Source organism: Bufo gargarizans, chromosome 10, assembly GCF_014858855.1.
Source record: "Bufo gargarizans isolate SCDJY-AF-19 chromosome 10, ASM1485885v1, whole genome shotgun sequence".
Taxonomy (NCBI): Eukaryota; Metazoa; Chordata; class Amphibia; order Anura; family Bufonidae; genus Bufo; species Bufo gargarizans.
Genome location: NC_058089.1, coordinates 100,369,842 through 100,395,842, shown reverse-complemented (window position 1 = coordinate 100,395,842; position 26,001 = coordinate 100,369,842). Strand labels below are relative to the sequence as shown.

At 46.5% G+C, this 26,001-nt stretch overlaps 1 protein-coding gene across 1 annotated transcript; it reads left to right on the top strand.

Annotated features, from left to right (window-relative positions):
- Positions 1-64: 64 nt before the first annotated feature.
- On the top strand, positions 65-24,576 carry CENPN (centromere protein N). The gene is made up of 11 exons (XM_044270446.1): positions 65-153; positions 2,047-2,227; positions 4,613-4,658; positions 5,187-5,246; positions 7,917-7,993; positions 10,278-10,448; positions 10,558-10,659; positions 19,355-19,415; positions 21,093-21,205; positions 21,944-22,061; positions 23,862-24,576. Exons 1-11 carry the CDS (start codon positions 110-112, stop codon positions 23,972-23,974), a joined length of 1,086 nt encoding a protein of 361 aa, XP_044126381.1. The 5' UTR covers positions 65-109; the 3' UTR covers positions 23,975-24,576.
- The last annotated feature ends 1,425 nt before the right edge of the window (positions 24,577-26,001 follow it).

Here is a 26,001-nt window from a genome sequence, read left to right as displayed (position 1 = left end):
CGCTGTTGCGTTGAGATGGGGAGGGGGGTCGCTCAGGGATGACGTCAACAGGAAGCGACCCAGAGCCGGAGTATGATTGGTCCGTTTGAAGACACGGGTTGTTAGCGCCATGGCTCCGACGGCCGGGAGCGGCAAGAAACCGAAGCGGCAAAGGTGATACTATAAAGGGAGCGGCAGTCGTGTGTGTTGTACGGTCACCGCTGTGGTGGGGGGTGAATGGAATGTTTCCGTTTTTTTGTGTTTTTTTGTAGTGTAAACTTTATTAAACAAAATAGCGTACAAGGACATCTGCGGGTAATACCGTGCTTTAGTCAGCCTGTTGTGGTGCTGTGCCTGGCGGCGGGTCCGAGGGCAGGAGTGCTATTAGTGGGGCAATCCTGTCAGAATGACGACGTCCGATCAAAGAGGTCTGTGCTGTAGGTTTAACCCCTTCGGCACAGCACAGAGCTTTCTGACGTTCCATCCAGAGAAGTCTTATTTGTACTGTGTTTCAGACATCTCTAAGCCGTGTCAAAGGGGTTTGCAATAGAATCTGCCACAGAGCGGACGTGTCAGGGGGACTTTACCAAGACCGACATTTCTGATGCTGCTCTGCGTCTCGTGTTCACTAGCGTGAGGTGTGCCACATTTATTAAAGGGGTTGTCCACATTCGGTGGTGACCCCGTCAATCGCCGGACCTGCGGAGGGAGGCATACTTACCTGCACCCCACCACTGGGTTTTGGCTCCTTTGGTCCCCTGCTGTCACTGACCCGCTGAGGTTCCACGTATGCTCATATGCTTTGACGGGGGTCACCTGTCCGTCTGCACAGTCAGTGCTGTGTCCCTCATGCGTCACGTGACCCATGGACATGACGCGTGGGGGATACGTTACCACTCAATGGTAGCGGGGGACCAGTGGTGGGGAGCACTCTTCTTCCCGCTGCAGGTCGAGCGAAATTAGGGGTAGAAGGCGAAAAGACACCTGAATATGGACAGCCTCCTTAAGAAGCCAGTTTTCTAGCCCAAGTCATCTTAAAGGGCATCTGTCAGCAGCTTTGTCCCTATGACACTGGCTGACCTGTTACATGTGCGCTTGGCAGCTGAAGACATCTGTGTTGGTCCCATGTTCATATGTGCCTGCATTGCTGAGAAAAGTGTTGTTTTAATATATGTAAATGAGCCTCTAGGAGCAACGGGGTGTTACCATTACACCTAGAGGCTCTGCTCTCTGCAACTGCTGCGCCCCCTGCACTTTGATTGGCAGAGCCAGGCGGTGTAAATGGCATAAAGCTTGGCCCTGTCAATTAGGGTGCAGTGGGCCCAGCAGTTACAAAAAGAGCTGACCCTCTAGGAGTAACTGCAACGCCCCCGTTGCTCCTAGAGACTCATTTTGCATATTTTAAAAAAGCTAATTTTTCTCAGCAATGCGGGCACATATGAACATGGAACCAACACAGATGCCTTCAACTGCCAAGAGCACATGTGACAGGTCAGTCAGTGTCCTAGGGACAAAACTGCTGACAGATGCCCTTTAAAGGGAGGCAGGGAGAGCAGGAGCTCATGCATTTCATATGATTAGACCGTCGGTTATCTCCCCCGATCCTCCTGTACATATGCGATTTCAGCCGAGCGTGTATATGTATTGGGGAGAAAGCTTCTGCCAGACGGCTAACAAACCGATCGGCTGGTTGAATCCAACATGCCCGATCCTGATCTCCCCCAACATCAGCCGCCAGGGAGAGTCAGGAGGCCACCACACGTACTAGATGGTCAGCCGAACCCACCAATATTGGAGGATTTGGCCGATACGCATCTAATGTGTATGTCCAGCTTAATGTACATTTAAAGGAGAAGTCCACTTTTGTAGTAAGGGGAACCTTGTTTGAGATGGGCCCTGTACGTCTACGTGGCTGCATCAGTAACGTCATGTACGTGGAGCCCGCGACCACCTTTACCAGGACTCTGGGGGCACAATGTTCTATCTGAGGCAGAGTCATTTGTGAGGTTTGTCGCCCTCGGTCGTCTCTGCGCTGTCTTCATACTCTTCCCTTTGCCTTTTCTCCAGCATTTCTACTATGGACGAATGGATTGCCGAGTTTATAAAACGGATAGTTTCTCGAATGCGTTTTGCTGAAGTCATGCCTGTGCTGAAGACATGGGGGGTTTTAGCAGAGAAGGATCTCCAGCCGCTGATTCTGCTGAGGTCGAAGGACATTCTAGCGATGGAAGTTGTCAGTCTCTGTGAGGTAACCCGCAATGAGGTCGCGTGCTCGCCTGCATGCATTAGTCGGGAGTCTTCAGCTGTCTGTCCAGACCCCTATATACACATGTACAGCCAACTCTGAGAGGGGGAGAAAGCCATGGGAGCAAAAGGATTGGGCATGTTAAAATCCAGTACGCTGCTGCAGCCAATGACTGGCCTCTGCGGGTGACGTGTCCCATAGCAGCACATCACTGCTGGGTCGTGTGTCTCTTTAGAAAACGTCCCCACTGAGTCCAATCATAGGCTGCGGCAGCGCAGGTGACCTTTCCATTCGGGAGACAAGTGAAAAGAGGCGGGGAGCAGGCGAGTATGGAATTGTCACCCAGATCTCGCAGGCTAGGGTGGAAATCAGAAAAATAAGAAACTGGAATTCTCCTTTAACTTAAAGGGAACCTGTCACCGGGATTTTGTGTATAGAGCTGAGGACATGGGTTGCTAGATGGCCGCTAGCACATCCACAATACCCAGTCCCCATAGCTCTGTGTGCTTTTATTGTGTAAAAAAAAACGATTTGATACATATGCAAATTAACCTGAGATGTGTCCTGTACGTGAGATGAGTCAGGGACAGGACTCATCTCAGGTTAATTTGCATATGTATTAAATCTGTTTTTTTAGACAATAAAAGCACACAGAGCTATGGGGACTGGATATTGCGGATGTGCTAGCGGCCATCTAGCAACCCATGTCCTCAGCTCTATACACAAAATCCCGGTGACAGGTTCCCTTTAAAAGGGTTTTCCGAAACTCTGGAAGTCTTCAGTATCTGATCTGTGGGGGTCCGACACCCTGGAACCCCGCTGATCAGCTGTTTGAGAAGGCATTGGCGCTCCCGTGAGAGCTGCAGCCGCCTTGTAGCTCGCCAAGCACAGTGCCGTACATTGTATAGCGGCTGTACTCGGCCCCATTCACCTCAATGGAGCTGAGCTGCACTTAGGTCATGTGACCATTAAACGTGATGTCACAGACGTTGGAAAAGCTGAGAGAAGGCATTAACACTACTGCAAGCTACAGTGCCTTCTCAAACAGCTGATCGACATGGTTCCTGGTGTCGGACCCCCACCGATCAGCTACTGATGACCTATCCTGAAGATGGGTCATCAGTATTAGGCCTAATTCGCACATATGTGGATTTTCACGGACCACGGTCTGTGAAAACTCATCCTGCTGAGTGCAGGGCGTCATTGGTTGCTATGATGCCGTGCACGTCGTGCCACCGCCGCTGTACAGTAATACTCTTGTACGATCTATACGAGTGTATTGCTCTACAGCGGCGGCACGAAGCCCATGGCATCATAGCAACCAATGACGCCCTGCGCTCGGCAGGCCGGGTTTTCACAGACCGTGGTCCGTGAAAATCCACATATGTGTGAATGAGGCCTTAAAGTCTCGGAAAACCCCTTTAATGGCAGTTAAAGGGGTTATCCCTAATATAAAAAAAGAAAATCAGACATCATACAGCACATGACAACCTCTTTCTAACGAAGCTAGAACCAGCCCTGTACCTCCCATGGATCCAGAGATCTCCACATTCTATGCTCTGCTAGATTTACAACAAGCTGACAGCTCAAGGGGCGTGTCTCAGCTCTGCCTATGACAGCTCAGGGGGCGTGTCTCAGCTCTGCCTATGACAGCTCAGGGGGCGTGTCTCAGCTCTGCCTATGACAGCTCAGGGGGCGTGTCTCAGCTCTGCCTATGACAGCTCAGGGGGCGTGTCTCAGCTCTGCCTATGACAGCTCAGGGGGCGTGTCTCAGCTCTGCCTATGACAGCTCAGGGGGCGTGTCTCAGCTCTGCCTATGACAGCTCAGGGGGCGTGTCTCAGCTCTGCCTATGACAGCTCAGGGGGCGTGTCTCAGCTCTGCCTATGACAGCTCAGGGGGCGTGTCTCAGCTCTGCCTATGACAGCTCAGGGGGCGTGTCTCAGCTCTGCCTATGACAGCTCAGGGGGCGTGTCTCAGCTCTGCCTATGACAGCTCAGGGGGCGTGTCTCAGCTCTGCCTATGACAGCTCAGGGGGCGTGTCTCAGCTCTGCCTATGACAGCTCAGGGGGCGTGTCTCAGCTCTGCCTATGACAGCTCAGGGGGCGTGTCTCAGCTCTGCCTATGACAGCTCAGGGGGCGTGTCTCAGCTCTGCCTATGACAGCTCAGGAGGCAGTTGAAGTATGAAACTGAGCATGTGCGGCCTTCTCAGTGAGCAGGACAAAGAAAGATGGAAAAGAAAAGAAAACAGCGGGTGGCGCTATACAGATACATTTTATTGAATAGCTCAGTGGCTATGCTACATTTTTAATTACATTTTTGAGGTGACCTTTATCTTGCACTTAATTATTGCAGTGTTTGTAATGTCCTTTTTTTTTTTATTTCACAGAGTAAAAAGGCCACAATGGATCATGCCGCAGATCTGGATATTATCTGTAAGTCAAATGCTCCCATTTTTTGTAATTAGCATTTAGTTGCACGATTAGCAGTTCCCTCTATACAGTTATCGAGGCTTTTATACTGATGGCCTTTCTTCAGGATAGGTCATCCGTATCTGATTGGTGAGGATCCGACACCCAGGACACCTGCCGATCAGCTGTTTCAGAAGGCAGCGCCGCTAGCAGTAGACTGGCGTTCATCGGTCACATGGCCTAGTTGCAGCTGAGCCCCATTGAAGTGAATAGGTGTGTCCTTGGGCTGTCTCTGGTGTTACAGCTCCACTCCATAGTAGTGACTAGGTCTAAGCTGCAGTACCCCATGCAACCAAGGGTTGGGTGAGGTCCAGTTTTTGGAAAAACTAGCCATAATTGGTCAAATCCTTGACAACCTCTTGACTAAAAGAATTTGGTGTGGCACTCCTGTGTTGCTGTTCATTCTTCAGTCCATGGCGTAGTATACATTGAACCTCGTACTCTATAGCTCGTATGTTGACTGTCTCCATTCTTTTGTTCCTTCTTGAACAGATTACCATTCTAACTCAAAAAAGAAATCTTGGGAGGTGTATCAGATGTCTAAGCCATCAGGTAACGCATATGCATCACTCAGAGCTCCATTTGTTTTCAGCTACAAATATACGTTGAGCATTAAAGGGGTTCTGCAGTTTGTTTAAACTGATGATAGGCGGAGGTCCGACACCCGGGACCCCTGCCGATCAGCTGTTTGAGAAGGCAGCGGCGCTCACACGCAATTCGGAATCCATAACGGGATTCTTCGATAACCCGTACTTTGGACGTCGAACTTAAAACACAAGTCTGCGCAACACTAATTATCAACCCACTGATAGATCAGATTACATGCTGCCTATGGAAGTCTATTGAGAGGGGAGGAGGTGAGCTGCTGGAGGGAGACAGAGGCAGAGAATATAAGAAGCGCTGTAATGCATTTTCCTAGAGATAATCGCTTCTTTCTCTACTTATAAGCCACTTCTTCTCTTCCCATGCACTGATAAGGCTACTTTCACACTAGCGTTCGATCGGATCCGTTCTGAACGGATCCGCTCATATTAATGCAGACGGAGGCTCCGTTCAGAACGGATCCGTTTGCATTACCATGAACAAAAAAAAAAAAATTATATATTTTTTTTTTTTCTTTGTTCATGATAGTGCAAACGGATCCGTTTTGACTTTACATTGAAAGTCAATGGGGGACGGATCCGTTTGAAAATTGAGCCATACTGTGTCAACTTCAAACGGATCCGTCCCCATTGACTTACATTGTAAGTCTGGACGGATCCGTTTGCCTCCGCACGGCCAGGCGGACACCCGAACGCTGCAAGCAGCGTTCAGGTGTCCGCCTGTGGAGCGGAGGACAAACGCTGCCAGACTGATGCATTCTGAGCGGATCCGTATCCACTCAGAATGCATTAGGGCTGGACGGATCCGTTCGGAGACGCTTGTGAGAGCCTTCAAACGGAACTCACAAGCGGAGCCCCGAACGCAAGTGTGAAAGTAGCCTTAGTCATCTTCGATTTGCAACTAAAATCCGTTTTGAGAGATGAGCTGGATTATCGGCCCACTGAGAGATCAGGTTACATGCTGCCTATTTAGACTGTAGGAACACGAGTATTGAGCTGCTGGCGGGAGACGGAGGCAGAGCGACACAATGATTGACACCTGTCTGTGTCACTATGCATGTTGCCTCATGCAGTATGGCCTATCGCAGGGGTGGCCAACATACAGTACTCCAGCTGTTGTGAATACAGCATTCTGGGAATTGTAGTTTCACAACAGCTGGAGTACGGCAGGTTGCCCACCCCTGGCCTATGTTGAAAAGTATACAGTAGAAAAAAAAACACATATAAAACCTAAACACAGTAAGAAAAATGTAGTAATTCATAATAACCTGCCCGTCATGAGCTAAAAGCACGTCCAATTGTAAGCAAACCAATATGGTAGTCGGGGTTTAATACATCATATAGAAGTATTGCAAAAACTTAGGGGGTCATTAACTAACAGACGTGCAGCACTTTTTGGCATATATCTGTTGCAGATTGCGGCACAAAGGCTATTTGTACCACAATCTGCGATTTTCATATTTTTTTTTTATTTCCCCCCCCCCCCCCCCCCCCTTTCCGCTGCTCACGCCAGGTCTAAAAAAAGGGGGCGGGAGATGGGCCTGTCTCATAAGGGAAAATAATAAAATTTACACAACACCTAACCCACACTTCTGTGAAGGCCTTTGCTGTTTGGGTGACCGCCACACGCTTACACGGGCCAATTATCAGGAGCAAACCCTCACTAATGCACCTTTTCTGTGGTATTTTCAATACTCCTTGTTCGGTAAAACTTTCCTCCTGCCCGCATGACTGTCCCATCCATGGGGCATAGGACCAGACACGTCATTCATTGAAACACACGGGGGGAGATTTCTCAAAACTGGCTTAGTTGCCGATGGCAAACAATCAAATCCCATCTTTCATTTTCCAAAGGATTTCTGAAAAATGAAAGGTGGAATCTGATTGTTAATGGCCGGGCAGCACCTTCAATACTGTGCGGCCATTAACAATGCAGACCTCCTATACAGTGGGGTCTTCATTAGTCAAATAAGAGGCAGCTGCGGCCTAATCGATAGCGTGGTACTTGACCGCGCCACCGGAAACTGCTCACTACCACACCATGTAGTCGTACCCGAAGGCCCTTTCACATAAGCGAATTTTCCGTCCGGGTGCGATGCGTGAAGCAAATACATAGCATCCGGACTGACCCATTCATTTCAATGGGTCTGTGCACGTTTTTTTTTTTGTTTTTTTTTCTTTTTTAAAGGAATCATTCAGGAAAAATCGCAGCGTGTTCTATATTGCGCGTCTTTCAGATTCCTGGCTCCATAGTAGTGAACAGGGCTTGCGTGAAAAACTGAAGGCATCCGGATGTAATGCGGTTTTCACTGATGTTTGCTGGGAGATGTGGATTGCTATTCTTCAGTTTTTTTGTTTTTCACGTGCATGAAAAACTGAACTCATTTGCAGACAAAACAGACTGAATTTGCGTGCAAAACCATCAGTTTTTTTTCCTGAACAGATCCGGACAAAATCCGTATCGTTGGTGTCAGAGAGGCCTATGGAGAACCAGAACCTGTGGTGAAAGGCCATTAGCTGGAAAACACTACTGTGAATAAGAGGGTGACCGGACGGACCCAGCAGCGTCACCTTAAAACTGTTCACTCTTGCGCTCTTACTATTTCTCTTTTCTTCACAGATTCAGACAAAAGTCTTGACGATGTCTCGAAATTCAGAGTGCAATTCAAAAAGGGCATCCATTCAGTTCTTAAAAATGTAAGAGTCTCTGTGTCAAACAGTCGTCAGTCAATTGTCCCCAGAGAACTGTCCTTGTTAGGCCCCTTTCACACGGGCGAGATTTCCGCGCGGGTGCAATGCGTGAGGTGAACGCATTGCACCCGCACTGAATCCGGACCCATTCATTTATATAGGGCTGTGCACATGAAGTGGGTATTTTCACGCATCACTTGTGTGTTGTGTGAAAATCGCGGCATGCTCTATTTTGTGCGTTTTTTCACGTAACGCAGGCCCCATAGAAATGAACGGGGTTGTGTGAAAATCGCAAGCAAGTGCGGATGCGGTGCGATTTTTCACGCATGGTTACAGTTGCTAGGTGACGATTGGGACCCGATCATTATTATTTTCCCTTATAACATGGTTATAAGGGAAAATAATAGCATTCTGAATACAGAATGCTTAGTATAATAGTGCTGGAAGGGTTAAAAAAAAAGTAACTCTCCTTAATCCACTTGCTCGCGCAGCCCGGCTTCTCTTCTGTCTTCTTTGCTGTGTACAGGAAAAGGACCTGTGGTGACGTCACTCCGGTCATCACATGGTCCATCACCATGGTGATGGACCATGTGATGACCGGAGTGACGTCACCACAGGTCCTTTTCCTGTACACAGCAAAGAAGACAGAAGAGAAGCCGGGCTGCGCGAGCAAGTGGATTAAGGTGAGTTAAATTATTATTTTAAATTTTTTTAACCCCTCCAGCCCTATTGTACTATGCATTCTGTATTAAGAATACTATTATTTTCCCTTTATAACCATGTTATAAGGGAAAATTAATACAATCTACACAACCCCGATCCCAAACCCGAAGTGCGGGTTTGGGTATCAAACATGCCGATTTTTCTCACGCGCGTGCAAAACGCATTACAATGTTTTGCACTCGCGCGGAAAAATCGTGCATGTTCGCGCAACGCACCCGCACCTTTTCCTGCAACGCCCGTGTAAAAACCAGCCTTAGATGGTCATTGGAAATAGCCAAGCATGGACAGGTATATGCATAGGAGACAAGCCCGTTAATGGGGTGTCTCATCTGGACATTTACGGCATCTCCGCACCTCTGGGACCCGCCCTTATCTCAAAAACGAAAACCTGTCTCATGCTGCTGGGGATGGAGACTTGGTGGTAAATTCATGGCGGCTCTCTCCATTTACATCTATGGGACCTCTAAAAATGGCAGAGTAAATGTCCCGGGCTATTTTTGGAAGTCCTATAGAAGTGAATGAGGAAAGCCGCGCATGCGCAGCCAACTCTCTGTACCCTGTGACACAAGACGGGTCTGTGTCTCAGCGATCTAGGACTCGCTCCTAACGGACATTTATGGCATATCCTGTGGATATGCACTGAGGGGGGCATTTATTAAGACCGGCGTTTTCTCACACTGGTCTCAAGTCCCCCTGCACCACTTTGTCCGGAAGGCAGTGCGACAGACTTAAAGGGGTTGTCTCACTTCATCAAATAAAATTTATTATGTAGAGAAAGTTCATACAGAGCACTTACTAATGTATTGTCCATATTACTTTCTTTGCTGGCTAGATTCATTTTTCCATTGCATCATACACTGCTTCCATGGTTATGACCACCCTGCAATCCATCATTGGTGGTCGTGCTAGCACATTATAGGAAAATGCACTGGCCTCCCACAGTCCTGGGCACCAGAGAGGTCGGTGCTTTTTCTGTAATGTGCAAGCACAACCACCACCGATGGATTGCAGGGTGGTCGTAACCATGGAAACGAGTAGTGTATAATGCAATGGAAAAATGAATCCAGCCAGCAAAGGAGGCAATATGGACAATCCCAATACATTAGTAAGTGCTTTTGTATTATCTTCTTCTACATAATAAATGCTATTTGCTGAAGTGAGACAACCCCTTTAACTCTACGTCAGCTCTCTTGGTGGCATCAATTTGAGCCATTTTCCATGCCAGAAAAATGATGTGGAGAATGACAGTGGTGAGCCCGCCCATACCACGACCCCCTTTTCTCGCCACTTGTGGCGTGAGTGGGAAAAATGTGCAAGTTTTGCCACACGTAAGCCATTCTCTAAGACTTGCGTCACCTTTAAACCACCTTTGGCGTGATCAATGCCCCCCTAAATGTCTATATAAGACAGCCCTTTTAATTTTCCATGTTATTGGATGACCTATACCCAGTTGCCCAAAACATGAATGGCACAAAATCATGCCCATGGATACCAGACTTGTGACCGTTTCTCTGTAATTTCCCATTCAGGAACTCAACCATTATTCCCCTCCTCTCCTTGCTTCCAGGTAACCATACACTTCAGAGAGTTTGAAGGCTCCTTGTGGATCCGAATTGCTTGGGGGAGGGATTGCATGAAGCCTAATCAGTACAGGCCAACCTTCGTGGTGTACCAGACCCAGGCTCCATACGCCTTTATCACAGGCTGCGCAAAATCCCAGTGGCCGGTGCTTTCTCAGGTAACTGCTTGGATGCGCCCATGAAGAATAGTCTCCCAGTGTAAGACCACGTTCACATTGTCTTTATTCTGCCCCTTGCTGTAAACAGCGCTATTCTTTGTTCTTCCAGGGCCTTTTATTGGCTACAGGATACAGGCAGATCCAGGAGATGGAACTGAAAAGCCGCTGCTTGAAATCCCTTCAGGACATAGTATTCAAGAGATTTAGTCAGGTGAGTCCTGCCGAATGTAGTAGCTCTAAAACGGATCTGTCTGTTTCAGTACAATCGCTAGAAAAAGTAAGTGAACCCTTTGGCATGACGTGGATTAGTGCATGGACTACTAATAAGGGCTCATTCACACGACCGTATGCCCTCCGAGACATACGGTCTGTGAGCACAGGAGCATCGTGCGCACAGTATTATAGGTTACTAGGATGCTGTGCACATCGGGCTGCCCGCGAGGCTATAATATCATATGAGTGCGGGACAATAGTCCCGCGGACGGCCCGATGTGACCTAGGATGCTGTGCGCTCCCGTGCGCATGATGTATGCCGCTCCAGGACATATGGCCCGCTCACGGACCGTATTTCTCGGAGGGCATACGGTCGTGTGCATGAGCCCTAAAATGTGGTCCGATTGCTATCGAAGTCACAATTCTAGACCAACACAATCTGACTAAGCTAATAGCGCACATGGCTGTACCATTCATGTCTTTTATTCTCTACAGCGCAGGGAGAAAAAAGTAAGTGAATTTAGTAACTTTGTAAATTCCCATTTAGCAGCACTCCCATCCACGAAATGTTTCCTGTCGCTGCAAATCAGATCTGCACAACATTAAGGAGGTGTATTGGACCATTCCTCCCTGCAGATGTTTCAGTTGATGATTACAAGATGTTCAGGCCCAAAAGGAGCCCCAAATCCTGCTGCTCCCACCACCCTGCTTCACAGTTGGGATGTAGTTTTGGTATTGGCTGTGCTAATAAGTCCACCTTTGTCTCATCTGCACATGGACCATTTTCCCAGTAGTATCGTGGAACAACGAGGTGTTTTCCAGCAGCAATGTTCCTTCGTGGTTTCCTTCCATGAACACCCTTCTTGCTTGGTGTTTTTGTAATAGTAGACACGTACACAGAGGTTCTTACAGTTTGTAGAGTCTTCTGGAGGACTTTTGCCGATACACTTGAGTTCCTTCTCAATTCTCAGGACTCCTCGTTGTGCTGTTGGAGTAGTATTAGCAGGACACCCACTCCTAGGAAGAGTAGCAGTCCCAAGTTTTCTCCATTTGTGTATGATTTGTCTATCCGTGGACTGATGTTCATCCACGTCTTTAGCAATACTTGTGTAGTCTTTACATCTTCATGTGTCTCTGTAACACGCCTTGTGAAAGTTGTTTGCAGCGAGACATGGTTCACTGTAACCAGTCTTTCTCGAGAAGAAGAAATTTGTCAATAACTAGGCTTTGTGTGCCTTTATTTAAACCTGGTAACTGACATTTTTAATATCTCTTTAAAGAGTTTGTCGCCAGAATTAGCCCTAACACGATGTGCTAATGTCAGCAGACCCTAACTCTCCTATTCTCATGCTTATGGATGCCCCCTTACGGCACAATTTTAACTTTGATATGCAAATTTGCCTCTAGGAGCAGGGAGGAGGGGCGTTGCTCCTGCTCCTAGAGGCTCCGTTCTCCCACCTCATGTCACGCCCTGCCGTCCTCTATTGACAGGACCAGGCAGCGTTTATCTCCTCCTGCCGGCCCTGTGTGCTGGGTAAACAACACTGCGCAGGTGCGAGATTTATCCAGCACACAGGGCCGGCAGGAGAAGACTAACGCTGTCCCTGTCAATAGAGGACGGAAGGGCATGACATGAGGTGGGAGAGTGGAGCCTCTAGGAGCAGGCGCAACGTCCCCCCCCCCTCGCTCCTAGAAGCTAATTTGCAGGTCAAAGTTAAAATTGTGCAGTAAGGGGGCATCCATAAGCATGAGAATAGGAGAGTTGGGGTCTGCTGACGTTAGCACATCGCTAATGTCAGCCAGTTTAATAGGGTTAATTCTGGCGACAGAAACCCTTTAATAGAAACACATGTTTTCCCAAATAAGACATGAATGGTACAGCAGTTTGTGTGTTACTAGTTTAAAGGGGTATCCCGGTTATATATAGTTATCCCCTGTCCACAGGATAGGAGATAACTATTAGATCAGTGGGGGTCCTATCGCTGGGACCCCCACGGATCACGAGAATGGGTACTCCATACTCCGTGGAGCCCCCTGAAATGAACAGAGCAACCAGTCGAACTTTCACACTGATGCCCATTCATTTCTATAGGAGTTCTGGAGATGGTCAAGTGCTGGTATGGGGTCTGGGTCCCAGCCGTAGGACCCCCATCAATCTAATAGCTACCCCCTATTCTATCCCGCGGACGGCCCGATGCGCACAGCATCCTAGTAACCTATGATGCTGTGCGCACGATGTATGCTGCTCCGGGACATATGGCCCACTCACTGACCGTATTTCTCGGAGGGCATACGGTCGTGTGCATGAGCATTAAAATGTGGTCTGATTGCTATCGAAGTCACAATTCTAGACCAACACAATCTGACTTAGAACTTTCACACTGATGCCCATTCATTTCTATAGGAGTTCTGGAGATGGTCAAGTGCAGGACCTGCTTGATTGGCTGCTCTGAGGTATGGGGTCTGGGTCCCAGCCGTAGGACCCCCACCAATCTAATAGCTACCCCCTATTCTATGGATAGGGGATAACTTTATATAACCATAAAACCTCTTTGTTAGATTTTTATTTATTTTTTGTCTAGAATTGTGACTTGTCATTCCTTCTGGAAGTATAAAGATACATTTCTGGGAGTAAAAGTGGTGCAACCCTGACTCGCTTCTCAAACTCGCTTTTCTCCAGTGACGCTCCAGGAGTGCTAAACACCTAAGGAGAAAAGCTGACATGCCAGAAGATTTCCCCCATTACACGCTTATGCTGATACCTTATCACGCTGCTTTCCCACTCGCCAATCACACCTGCTTCACAACACTCCTCTCCCCACTATCGAATAATCCAAAAACATGTTGACACTTTTTTCACTCCCTCCTTAGTTCAAAAGTGCGGACATCTATTACAGACTTCTGTGCTGAAGATCTGGTCACCTATTTCAAGAGAAAATTGTTAACGTTCGCCATGAAATTCACTCCCAGTCTCCATTGATTACCCCCTTCCCCTGCATCTCTTCCGATTCACTTTCCACATTCCACCGAGTCGCAGAAGAAACGGTCTCCAGGCTTCCCTTCTTCTCGCCCTACCAGGTGCACTACTGACCCTGTCTTCCCAGCTGTCAATACCCACTTAAAAAGGACCTGTCACCCAAAAATGCAAGGCAATCTGAAAACCCCATGTTATAGAGCAGGAGAAGCTGAACGGATTGATGTATATTTTTGTAGGAAAAGGTTCAGTAAAACTTGTCATTTTTACATTTAAATCTGCAGCCCTGTGAAGAGCTATCGGTACAGGAGGGAGGTGACTGACGGCTATCTCTCTTTGTACTCTTAGCATTGTGTGTATATCAGTCACTGATAACCTCTCCCTCCTGTACCGGACGCTGTTCACAGAAGAGAGAAAAAGCAGAGGTATAAATGTATAAATTACAGGTTTTACTGAATATTTTCCCACAAACATATATATGTCAAACTGATCAGCTTCTCCTGCTCTATAACGTGGTGCTTTCAGATTGCACTGCATTGTTCAGTGACAGGTCCTCTAACTGAAATCTTCAATCTATCTCTCTTCTGGTATCTTCCCTTCTTCTTTCAAACATTCCGTCATTACCCCATTACTAAAGAATCCATCTGCACAGCTAACTACAAACCTGTCTCTAATCTCCTCATCCGCTGTCTCTCTGCTCTCTCGTTGATCCATTACAATCTGGTTTCCACGCTCTGCAGAAACTGCTCTCACCACAGTGCAATGCCGACTACTTTCTACTCATTCTTCTGGATCTCTCTGCAGCATCTGACACGGCGGACCACCATCTCCACCATGCTGCGATTTATTGGCCTTAAAGAGTAACTAAACCTGTTTGTCAAATCAGGTTTGTAAAGTAAACCAGGAGTTAGTAAACCTCCAGGGGGCACGGGCAGGAGCAGCAATATGCGCTCCTTGCCTGTACTCCCTGCTTACAGGCTGAACTGGATGGACAGATGTCTTTTTTCGGCCTTATAAACTATGTTACTAATGTGGCCCCATTCATAAATTTCACAGTCCGTACTGTGTATACCACTGAGCTGTCAGCGGTGTAGAGAGAACTGAGTTTTAAGCACACCGTTAATGGTTTGCTTTAGGGAAGTAAAAGTATAATAAAAAATATAAAATAAATTTAATAAAGTATATTAGAAAAAACGTTTATTAGGGCATTAGGGACAACTTATTAAAATTTGACACAAATGTTTAGTTACTCTTTAAGGCTACTTTCACACTAGCGTTCGGCTGTCCGCTCGTGAGCTCCGTTTGAAGGGGCTCACGAGCGGACCCGAACGCTTCCGTCCAGCCCTGATGCAGTCTGAATGGATGCGGATCCGCTCAGACTGCATCAGTCTGGCGGCGTTCAGCCTCCGCTCCGCTCGCCTCCGCACGGACAGGCGGACAGCTGAACGCTGCTTGCAGCGTTCGGGTGTCCGCCTGGCCGTGCGGATCCGTCCAGACTTACAATGTAAGTCAATGGGGACGGATCCGTTTGAAGATGCCACAATATGGCTCAATCTTCAAGCGGATCCGTCCCCCATTGACTTTACATTGAAAGTCTGGACGGATCCGTCCGAGGCTATTTTCACACTTAGCTTTTATATGCCAAAATAATGCAGACGGATCCGCTCTGAACGGAGCCTCCGTCTGCATTATTATGATCGGATCCGTTCGATCCGATCGAACGCTAGTGTGAAAGTAGCCTAAAGACGCTGCTCTCTTGATTTTCTTGCTATGTCTCTTTCCACTCTTTCAGTGTATCATTTATTGTCTCTCTCTTGCTGTTGGGGTTCCTAGTTTCTCTCCTCTTTTTACTCTACACATCCACCATAATCCAAACTTCTCACTCCCGTCTCCAAGACTTTTCCCGAGCTGCACCAGTTCTCCGGAATGCCCCACCCCAAGCAATTAGGTTAATTCCCAACATTTACAATTTTAAGCGCTACCTAAAAACACATATTTTTAGGGTGGTCTATCGCATCCCCTAATGAGTGAGAATTAATGCTAAATGGTGCAGATTCTGTTAAAAGGGTCCCACTGTTTTGCAACGTACCCTCTAGCTTGCAATTCAGTCCCCATGCCTAGACCCCAGGGGCCACTGTTATATGAACAACCTGAGGTTATTTACCCTTGCACGTCCATGCGTCCGAGTCTGAAAACTGCCTAATTAGAAATCCATGCGCCTAGTGCCATCCACCTGTCCACAGAATATATGTCTGGTCTGTGGGGGTTCAACCACTAGGATCCCCACGATCACTTAAATTGGGGGATGGGGTCACATTTGAATGCAGCGATGGTCACACATGCGCGCTGCTGCTCCATTCAGAGTCCTTTGGACAGAGTGAGACAGCTGACCCCTGTACTTGACGGTCTCCCTCACTCGCATAGAGTGCTAGTGTATAAGTCTGACTACTGTTCTCATGATTGGTTCGACCCCCAGCAATCAGACCCACCACCCGTCTTGTAAACAGATAAGTGTTGATTCTGAGACAACCCCTTTAAATAGGACCTTTCATCGGTCCAGACATTGTAAGATAACTATCAGGCTGTGTAGAGCGGCGCCCCGAATAATAGTAAGTGCAGTGAGATATCGGGGCGCCGCTGTACACAGCCTGATAGTTATCTTACAATGTTTGGACCGATGAAAGGTCCTCTTTAAGTAAACCTTAGGTATTAGCAGCATATCTGCCACGCCTTATGTAATTAGATGTGTTTCTGAACCCCGTTTTGGCTTTTCCTTTTTTCAGGCCTGGTTCTAAACGCCTTCAGCAGGTGGGAAAATTCCTCAGGAAATCCTGACCTTGTAGCACTGTGTCATGAACAGCTGTTTGATAAGGTAAACTCCAGTATATGGATTTCTTTCCCACCTACTGTAAAACTTTAGAATCACTTCTGAGAAAAGATGTATAATGTTTTCCCGCAGGCATACACCTTGTTAGCTCATGAACTGCTGATTTCATTCTGTGACCTGCAGCATTTTGGCCCTGATTTATGAAGACCGCCAAGTGTTCCACCGACAGACTTGACAGATCCTGCAGACGTTTAGTTTATAACAAGTCGCACACCTCGTCATAGATTACATGCCTCCATCGGTGGTCCATGCACCAGACTAAATAAGGATAAATGGGCTGGTGTCCATAGCCCTGCTCTCGCCACGCTCCCCTTTTTTTAAATATCCTGGCAAGGCCAGCGTACAAAAGCCATTTTTGACATTTAAAGAGAACCTTTCACCAGTCCTGACATTACCATATAAATACCTGGCAGGGTAGGGCATACTGATGGCATATGATATAGGTTATTATTGTTCTATGCGCTGCTCCGTTCCCCCGCTGTGCCCCCCTGTTCTGTTTTACCACCCTGTATGTAAATCCATACCATTGGTACAGGGAGAAAGAGACGCCCCTTGAGAATCACGACCGTCTCCTCCTCCCTGTACTGATGGTACGGATTTACATACAGGACGGAAAATCGGGACCTTGTACACTGAACTTAAACACAAGTTCGCTCATCCCTAATGGTAATGTCAGGACTGGTCCTCTTCAAAAAGTTGCAAAACCCGGCTTTCTAACACAAGGAAACTTTTGTGGGGGGGGATAAGTCCCCACCCTATTTGTTTTCCCATGACAATACTTGCAGTTCTGAGTCTTACTTGGTTCACTGTTATCATAGGGTCATTCTGTGGCTACCTAAGTCACCAGTCCCATCAATGTCCACTCATACACTGGTAGCTGCCACTGTTCTAGGCAGATAAGACACGGACGTAGTCAGCATTTTTCGAGAAGATTTAAAGAGGTTGTCCGGTCCCAAAATCAAAATTATTTTTATGTGCTCCCAACACCCCTCACCATGCATACATATGCCCCCAATACCTGTTTTTCATGTCCGAGCTTTCCTTCCTCCCGGGAAGACATCAGATTATCCTGGCAGATCTGTTTACTTTCTCCCCTTCTTGTTTTGTTGAATACATAACTTTATTGATACACAAGCCTGGCTGCACTGCACAGTGATGAGTCACAGGCTGGCCACGCCCCCACTCTGCTCTGTCTGCAGCAGCTCCTCCATCTATAACTCCTGTGTCTTTCTGCAGAGACAGGAATCTACTTCTCACTCAGTGTCTAAATCCCATCACTGACCGTCCACAGGCTCTGCCCTCACATGTGTATCTAATCCTATCCTGTGTGATACAGCCTGCTGAGCTGTGTATCTAATCCCATCACTGACCGTCTGCAGGCTCTGCCCTCACCATCTCCAGACCGTGATAAACAGGTGGAACCGACAAGTGTATCCAAACACATCTGTATCTAATCCTAAGATGTATGTGTGCCTGATACAGAGCCTGTTGTGTGCATACTGCCTGCTGAGCTGTGTATCTAAACCTTTACCCTGCTTTCACACCTGAGCGTTTTTAACGCGCGTTTTTAACGCGCGTTTCTGACGCGCGTTTGTGTCATTGACTGCAGTGTCCTATGGCCACAAACGCGCGTCAAAACGCCCCAAAGAAGCTCAAGTACTTGTTTGAGCGTCGGGCGTTTTACAGCGCGATCGTACGCGCTGTAAAACGCCCAGGTGTGAACCCTTCCCATAGGGAATCATTGGTTCTTGCCTGTTGTGCGTTTTACAGCGCGTAGGAACGCGCTGTAAAACGCTCAGGTGTGAACCCAGCGTTATGCACACGACAGTATCAATTTTGCGATCCACATTTTTTTGCAGTCCCATTGAGTTCCATGGATTTGAGGTCCTCATTTTGAAGACCAGAATAGGACATGTTCTGTCTTTACTGGAACTGACATACGGATATAAAAAACACACTGCTGACGTCCCTGTGCTTTCCACATCCGTGTGTCAGTTCTGCGAAAGATAGATAGAACATGTCCTATTCTGGCCCACATAATGCAGATCTAAAACCCATAGAACTCAATGGGACTGCAAAAAAAAATAATCGCACACGGACAGTAACCTTAGTTAGTGGATCCGCCACTTGCAGACCGAAAAACCGATACTGTTCTGTGCACGAGCCCCATCACTTATACAGCGCCCCCATAACGGTGACGTCCAGTGCCCCTTGTTTGCCATCCAAAGTGCCCCCAGGGACATGCACAGCATAGCGATCAGCCTCTGTGGCTGATCGCTATGCTGTCACTCCTGCACAGCGCTTACATCGCGCTGCGCAGGAGTCGGTACAGGCTTCACATACAAGCCTGTACACTGCAGAGAGCGGCCGGCAATCCCACGCATGCGCACTATAGTTAAGCATAGTGCGCTTGCGTTGTAAGTGAAGACGGACAGGCGGAGCTTTCTTTTGCAGGAGGCGGTGACGTCATTCACGACGATCCGTCTCCTGCACAAGAAAGGAAGAGCAGAAGACGGAGACTCACCGGAAGACAAGAAAGCCCGACAGGAGCAGTCACGTACCCGGGTGGTGGATCTTGGAATCGGCTGCGCTGTGGAAGGTAAGTATGTGCTCAGTAATCTTTCCTCCACATGTTAGCTTTTAATCCCCCCCAAAAAAGGTTAAGCCCGGAGAACCCCTTTAAATGCTAATACACTGAGCATTCATGGTGCCGCTGCAATTTTAAGTGGCTTTAGAAATATTTGTCTCTACCATTGTGGTAAGGAGGTCTGTGTGTTGCATGTGCAGTGTATCACCCTCATGATTTTTTTTTTCTCTTTTCTTTCCATACAGCCGTTTCAATCGTATCAGTCAAAATCAATTCCAGAAAAAAGCTACAAAACTCCTGCAATAGGTAAGAACTCGTCAAATATGTAACTCTATACACACACATATCGGAACGGGGTTCATTCAAGCAGAAAAGGACAATTCTGTTTTGAAGAACTCCTGGTCGGCGGTGTGACTGCGGGGGTGGGCAGCTGATTCGGGGGGGTCTTACTTTGGCTACAATTGAGCTAGAGCTGGAATCTTTGTCTTGTCTTAAAAGCCAAGAATGCAGCTCTAGTCATGATCTTGCCTGAATTGGAGCAGGTTGGAGTGAGAGCAGCATATACTATTCTTGCAGCTTGTGTCAAGGGGGGGGGAAGCAGGCAATGTGGAGAACAGGAGGAGGCGCACAGACCTTCCTCCAGTTCCTTCATGTTATCTCCCTCTGTATCAATACCTGCTCAGCCACTACTGTGTGTGTAATTAGCTGGTAAGCTCTCAGATGCTGCGGTCACTGCTGACGGGGGCAGCTAAGTGGTTTTACAGCAAAAAACAAAATTAAAAAGGGAACTTTTCTCCTGTATACAATGTTATTAATCAAAGTAAATAAAAAGATCTGCAACAACCCATACTATAAACGTAACACATTATTTACCAGTGGCGTCATATCCTAGTGATGGCGCGATCGGTGTGGGTGCAAATTCCTGGACCAAGATCCCGCAGCCCTTTTATTGTTTTCCCTGCAGAGCTAAGTAGATGCAAAGCGGTCAGCCCTCCAGCCCCTTCGTTGTCAGGATTGGTAGGGGTCCAATGGTCAACCCCCCGTGACTGTAAAGCGATGACATACATTCGCCCTCCAAATTTTTATTTTTCATTTTTTTTGTCTTGACTCTAGGGTTCACTGTTAAAGAAACACTCCAGCAAACAAAATTCCTGTATAGTGCAGCATAAACTATTATAAGAATACTGTAGAAACTGTTGTGTTTACCTGTTTTAGCTAATGTGCCATTTATATGTTGTCTGTCATCTTTCTCCAACACCCCCCCCCCCCCCCCCCCAGTATTGTTCCCGCTAATGCAGCATGCCTTTGCAGAGACAGAGGAGCAAGGTCTCGTCGCACATTGCACTTACTCTGCTCTGGCTCCTATGTAAGGGCAGTAAGTTCTAGATCAGTGACAATCCCCACTGCTTGTGTATTCTGTGTGATGCAGTTTCAGACCGTTTCCCCTACCTCCTGCTTGAGACAAGTGTTATAGGAGGTAGGAGGTAGGATGGAGCAGAATGAAGCTGCATCTCTTAGAAATACACTGGAGGTTCTGCACACAGTACACACAGATGCTATAGACAGTGGGGAGTTTTAAGACCCCGCTGCTAATTATTTTATAGACTGGCCTATTAGATCTCTTCTTAGGGCAAGCACTCTATGCATGGAGTAACATATGGTTTGAGCAGTAGCTACAACCAAGTCCTCAATTGCCATCACTATACAAGACAATATATATGCTATTGGGTCATATGTGCTTAGGACCCTCTTCTCTTCGTTATTCATTCATTTGAATGGGCACCGTGTAATGCTACATTTCCTCTACAGTGGGCAATGAGGGGAAATCCCTCAAATTCCTGGACTTTATCCATTTCACCTAAAAATATATATATATATTAGTGTTCAAAACCTTTCACCTTCATCTGTAGCCCTTGTGCTTTTACGTTTAGCTCGGTCATGGAGATTGTATTGTGTGTCGTAATGTACTTTTCTTCTTACCAGTGGATTCAAGAGTAGCTTATGAAAATAATAAGGAAAGGGAGCGGATACGTCAGGTGACCTTTGAAACATTTGGCGATGGCCCTCTTCCAAAGCTGGAATATGCGTCATATAAGGTATGCATTTACAATGGCGTCTGGAGTAGAATTGCCTCTGTGGAAACCAGAAGACAGCAACCAACACCTCATGGTTAAAGGGCTTGTCCAGAGGGACTAAATTCTTAGTAAAGTGCTCAGAGCTGGCCGCAGCAGTGACCCACCTCAGCCAGTGATTGGTCAAGCGGTCATCTTCTGCCATTTTTTTTGTATCAAGAAAGTGAGAATAGTTAAATATTGTTTTATTTTAGTTTTTTTTTTTCTTTACTCCATTCTGAGCAGTCTACTAAAAATAATTTGCACCCTCCCCCGAACGACCCCCTTTTAACATCTGATTTTCTGCCATCATAGAAACCTTTTCTTTAAAAAAAATAATTTTGGTGACATTTTCCTCCTTTGCTGGCTGGATTCATTTTTCCATCACACTATACACTGCTCGTTTCCAAAGGTTCTGTCCTGGCCACCAGAGAAGGCAGCACTTTAGGAAAAAGTGCCGGTCTCTCTTGTGGCCAGGATGGTGGGAGCACACGTAGGTTGGTGCTTTTTCCTATAGTGTGCAAGAACGACCACTACTAATGAATTGCAGGGTGGTCATAACCCTTGAAAACGAGCAGTGTATAATGTGATGGAAAAATGAATCCAGCCAGCAAAGGAAGCAACATGGACAATCCCAATACATTAGTAAGTGCCTTGTATTAACTCTCTCTACATGACCAGCGCCATTTGCTGAAACGTAATCTTTTTTTTTTTTTTAAACAGCTGGAGACCTCATTCAATGGGGGAGCTGGTATTGCCAATAAAATCGAACCCTTCCGGTGTCTTGTCAAGTTCACCAGTCCTCATCTTCTGGAATCCCTCCGAAGCCTTGCCCCATCAGGTAACCTGGATAAAATGGATTGTCTGTTTTGAGTGTGTGTGTGTGTGTGTGTGTGTATGTATATATATATATATATATATATATATATATATATATATATATATATATACATATATATACAGTCATGTGAAAAAATTAGGACACCCTTTGAAAGCATGTGGTTTTTTGTAACATTTTTAATAAAAGGTTATTTCATCTCCGTTTCAACAATACAGAGAGATTAAAGTAATCCGACTAAACAAAGAAAACTGAAGAAAAGTCTTTTCAAGATCTTCTGTAAATGTCATTCTACAAAAATGCCTATTCTAACTGAGGAAAAAGATAGGACACCCTTGCCCCTAATAGCGAGTGTTACCTCCTTTGGCTGAAATAACTGCAGTGAGACGGTTCTTGTAGCCATCTACCAGTCTTCGACATCGGTCTGAGGAAATTTTACCCCACTCCTCAATGCAGAACTTTTTCAGCTGTGAGATGTTTGAGGGGTTTCTTGCACGTACAGCCCTTTTCAAGTCACCCCACAGCATCTCAATGGGATTCAAATCTGGACTTTGACTTGGCCATTCCAGGACTCTCCATTTCTTCTTTTTCAGCCAATCTTTGGTTGATTTACTAGTATGTTTTGGGTCATTGTCATGTTGCATGGTCCAGTTCCGCTTCAGCTTTAATTTTCTAACTGATGGTCTCACATGTTCTTCAAGCACCTTCTGATACACAGTAGAATTCATCGTGGATTCTATGATGGTGAGCTGACCAGGTCCTGCTGCAGCAAAGCAGCCCCAAACCATGACACTTCCACCTCCATGCTTCACAGTTGGTATGAGGTTCTTTTCTTGGAATGCTGTGTTTGGTTTACATCCAAACATGTCCTCTGCTGTTGTGTCCAAATAATTCAATTTTGGACTCATCTGTCCAAAGAACATTATTCCAGAAGTCCTGGTCTTTGTCAACTTTATCTCTGGCAAATGTCAGTCTGGCCTCGATGTTTCTCTTGGAAAGCAAAGGTTTCCTCCTTGCACACCTCTCATGCAAGTTAAACTTGTACAGTCTCTTTCTGATTGTAGAGGCATGTACTTCTACATCAACAGTAGCCAGAGCCTGCTGTAGTTCTCGAGATGACACTTTAGGGTTTTTGGAGACCTCTTTTAGCATCTTGCGGTCTGCTCTTGGGGTGAACTTGCTGGGGCGACCAGTCCTGGGCATGTTGGCAGTTGTTTTGAAAGCCCTCCACTTGTAGACTATCTTCCGGACAGTGGAATGGCTGATTTCAAAATCTTTTGAGATCTTTTTAAATCCCTTCCCAGACTCATAGGCTGCTACAATCTTTTTTCTGAAGTCCTCTGACAGCTCTTTTGCTCTCACCATGGTGCTCACTCTCACTTCAACAGTCAGGAGCACACCAAACTAAATGTCTGAGGTTTAAATAGGGCAAGCCTCATTCAACATGCAGAGTAACGATCTACTAATTATGTGCACCTGGTGTGATATACCTGTGTGAGATCTGAGCCAATTTAAGAGGGAATACATGTGAGGGTGTCCTATCTTTTTCCTCAGTTAGAATAGGCATTTTTGTAGAATGACATTTACAGAAGATCTTGAAAAGACTTTTCTTCCGTTTTCTTTGTTTAGTCGGATTACTTTAATCTCTCTGTATTGTTGAAACGGAGATGAAATAACCTTTTATTAAAAATGTTACAAAAAACCACATGCTTTCAAAGGGTGTCCTAATTTTTTCACATGACTGTATATATATTATAATATATATTTTTTCACAATGTATTTTTATGTCGTCTCTATTCACAGGACTAGCGGAAGCTCCTATTTCAAGCTTATTGTCATGTATACCCCATAGAGGCAGGAATGTATTTAAGATCTCGGAGAAGAAGCAGCCAGGTAGCAGCCAACCTGTCAGTTAATGACTTCTCCATATCCACGGCTGGGTCCGGAGTGTGTACACTTCCCTCCACGTCTCTACTCTGCTGAGCACCTTACAGACAACACGTTAGCGCTGAAACGCCTGTGACCGGAGAGTCATCTGTGGTCGTCCTCCCTTGATCTCTGACCCCCCTCGTGCCCCACGCCCCAGATGCTTCCCTTGACTGAGAGGAATTGGATGGGTCGCCAGGGGGGATTTCTAGCATGCTGAAAAGCTCCCTGCGAGATATGAAGTACCGCTGATAACCAGAACTGGCCGCACATAGTGACCGTGAATAGACTGGAAATTATGTATATAGGAAAACAATGCGGTTTCAGGGCGACCTCCTGCCGCTTGTGTTTACTGCCATTTTAATGTATATATTTGGCATTAAATGAAACTATTTTCTAGCCACTCCTGCAGCGCAGACGCCATCTTTATTTTTATTTTTTCCTGTGAGATCCTCTTGATTCTTTTTGTAGGCAGATTTTATTTTGCAAGGCATTTGATGTAGTATTGACGCACTCTGTTCACACTAGCCTCATGTGCACTTGGCAGCTGAAGGCATCTGTGTTGGTCCCATGTTCATATGTGCCCACATTGCTGAGAAATATGATGTTTTCATATGCAAATGAGCCACTAGGAGCAACGGGGGCGTTGCCATTACACCTTAGAGGCTCCGCTCTCTCTGCGACTGCCTCGCCGTGCACTTGGATTGACAGGACCAGGCAGTGTAAATGTCATCACATATGGACCTGTCAATCGCAGTGCAGAGGGTGTGGCAGTTGCAGAGAGAGCAGAGCCTCTAGGTGTAATGGCAACGCCCCCGTTGCTCCTAGAGGCTCATTTGCATATGAAAACATCATTTTTCTCAGCAATGCGGACACGTATGAACATGGCAGCAACACAGATTCCTTCATCTGCCAAGCACACATGTAACAGGTCAGCCAGTGTCATGGGGACAAAACTGCTGACAGATGCCCTTTAATGGGGTCCATCAAGGTTCTGATATTTTTACGACAAAAAACAGCACTGATGTCAGAGTATCTCGATGCCCGAGAAACTCCCATTGATGCAAGTGTGAACAGAGCCATATAGATGATGAAGTGAGACTTCTTCACTGTTGTCACCTTGGGCTTCTCTAGACGCTTCCTTTCAGGCTTGCCTACTTTCATGGGAACAAAAATGGCGACCGTGTCATACCCTGAGATAGGACGCGTCCACCAGAGACCTAATGGTCATAGTAGGGCAACCCTTTAACTAGTTACTGCGGAAGCAGCAGTCACACTATGATTTTGTACATGATTGTTGTATTTTGCACATTTTATTTATGAATTGCATATTTTATATAACGTCTTTATTGCAGTGGTGGTCACCATGTGAATGCTGGTCAATCTCACTGGGATAGTTTGCATTTCAGACATCAATTGGGTGTTTTAGTTAAAGGCTTTGTTGGGGCTTAAAGATTTTTTATAAAATTTCATATTCCTTTTTATTTATTTGTAATTTTTTTTGTTAGTGCACATACTAGTTTAAGTATTGCATTCATGGCTTCGGATGTCAAATAAATGAATGCATAATCTCCATTCTCACGGGACTGCCGATCTTGTGATCGGTGGGGGGCAAGGCATCCTAGTGGCTGGCAGATCATAAAAAGATTTGCAGGCTGGGTGAATAAGCTCTGTGGTCCGGTGGTGGCAGCAGCTGAGAGCCCGAGGTTGGAGACAATTACCGTAAGTGAATACTTAAAGAAGTTACATTGATCAACTATCTGCAGGATAGATGATGAATGTGTGACACGAACTGAGGTCTCAGAGTTGCCTGTGTCAACTGAGCAGTAACCACATCCATTGACTTCTATGGGACTGACAGATAGCCAAGGCAGTTGCATAGACCAGTGTTTCCCAACAAGCGTGCCTCCAGCTGTTGCAAAACTACAACTCCCAGCATGCCTGGACAGCCTTTGGCTGTGCGGGCATGCTGGGAGGTGTAGTTTTGCAACAGCTGGAGGCACACTGGTTGGGAAGC

Excerpts from the sequence above, each read along its gene's own strand:
- CENPN (XM_044270446.1), top strand. The coding sequence starts at position 110 with ATGGCTCCGACGGCCGGGAGCGGCAAGAAACCGAAGCGGCAAAG. Across the intron at positions 2,228-4,612 it reads AAGTTGTCAGTCTCTGTGAG|AGTAAAAAGGCCACAATGGA; the intron begins GTAACCCGCAAT and ends TTTATTTCACAG. Across the intron at positions 4,659-5,186 it reads CGCAGATCTGGATATTATCT|ATTACCATTCTAACTCAAAA; the intron begins GTAAGTCAAATG and ends CTTCTTGAACAG.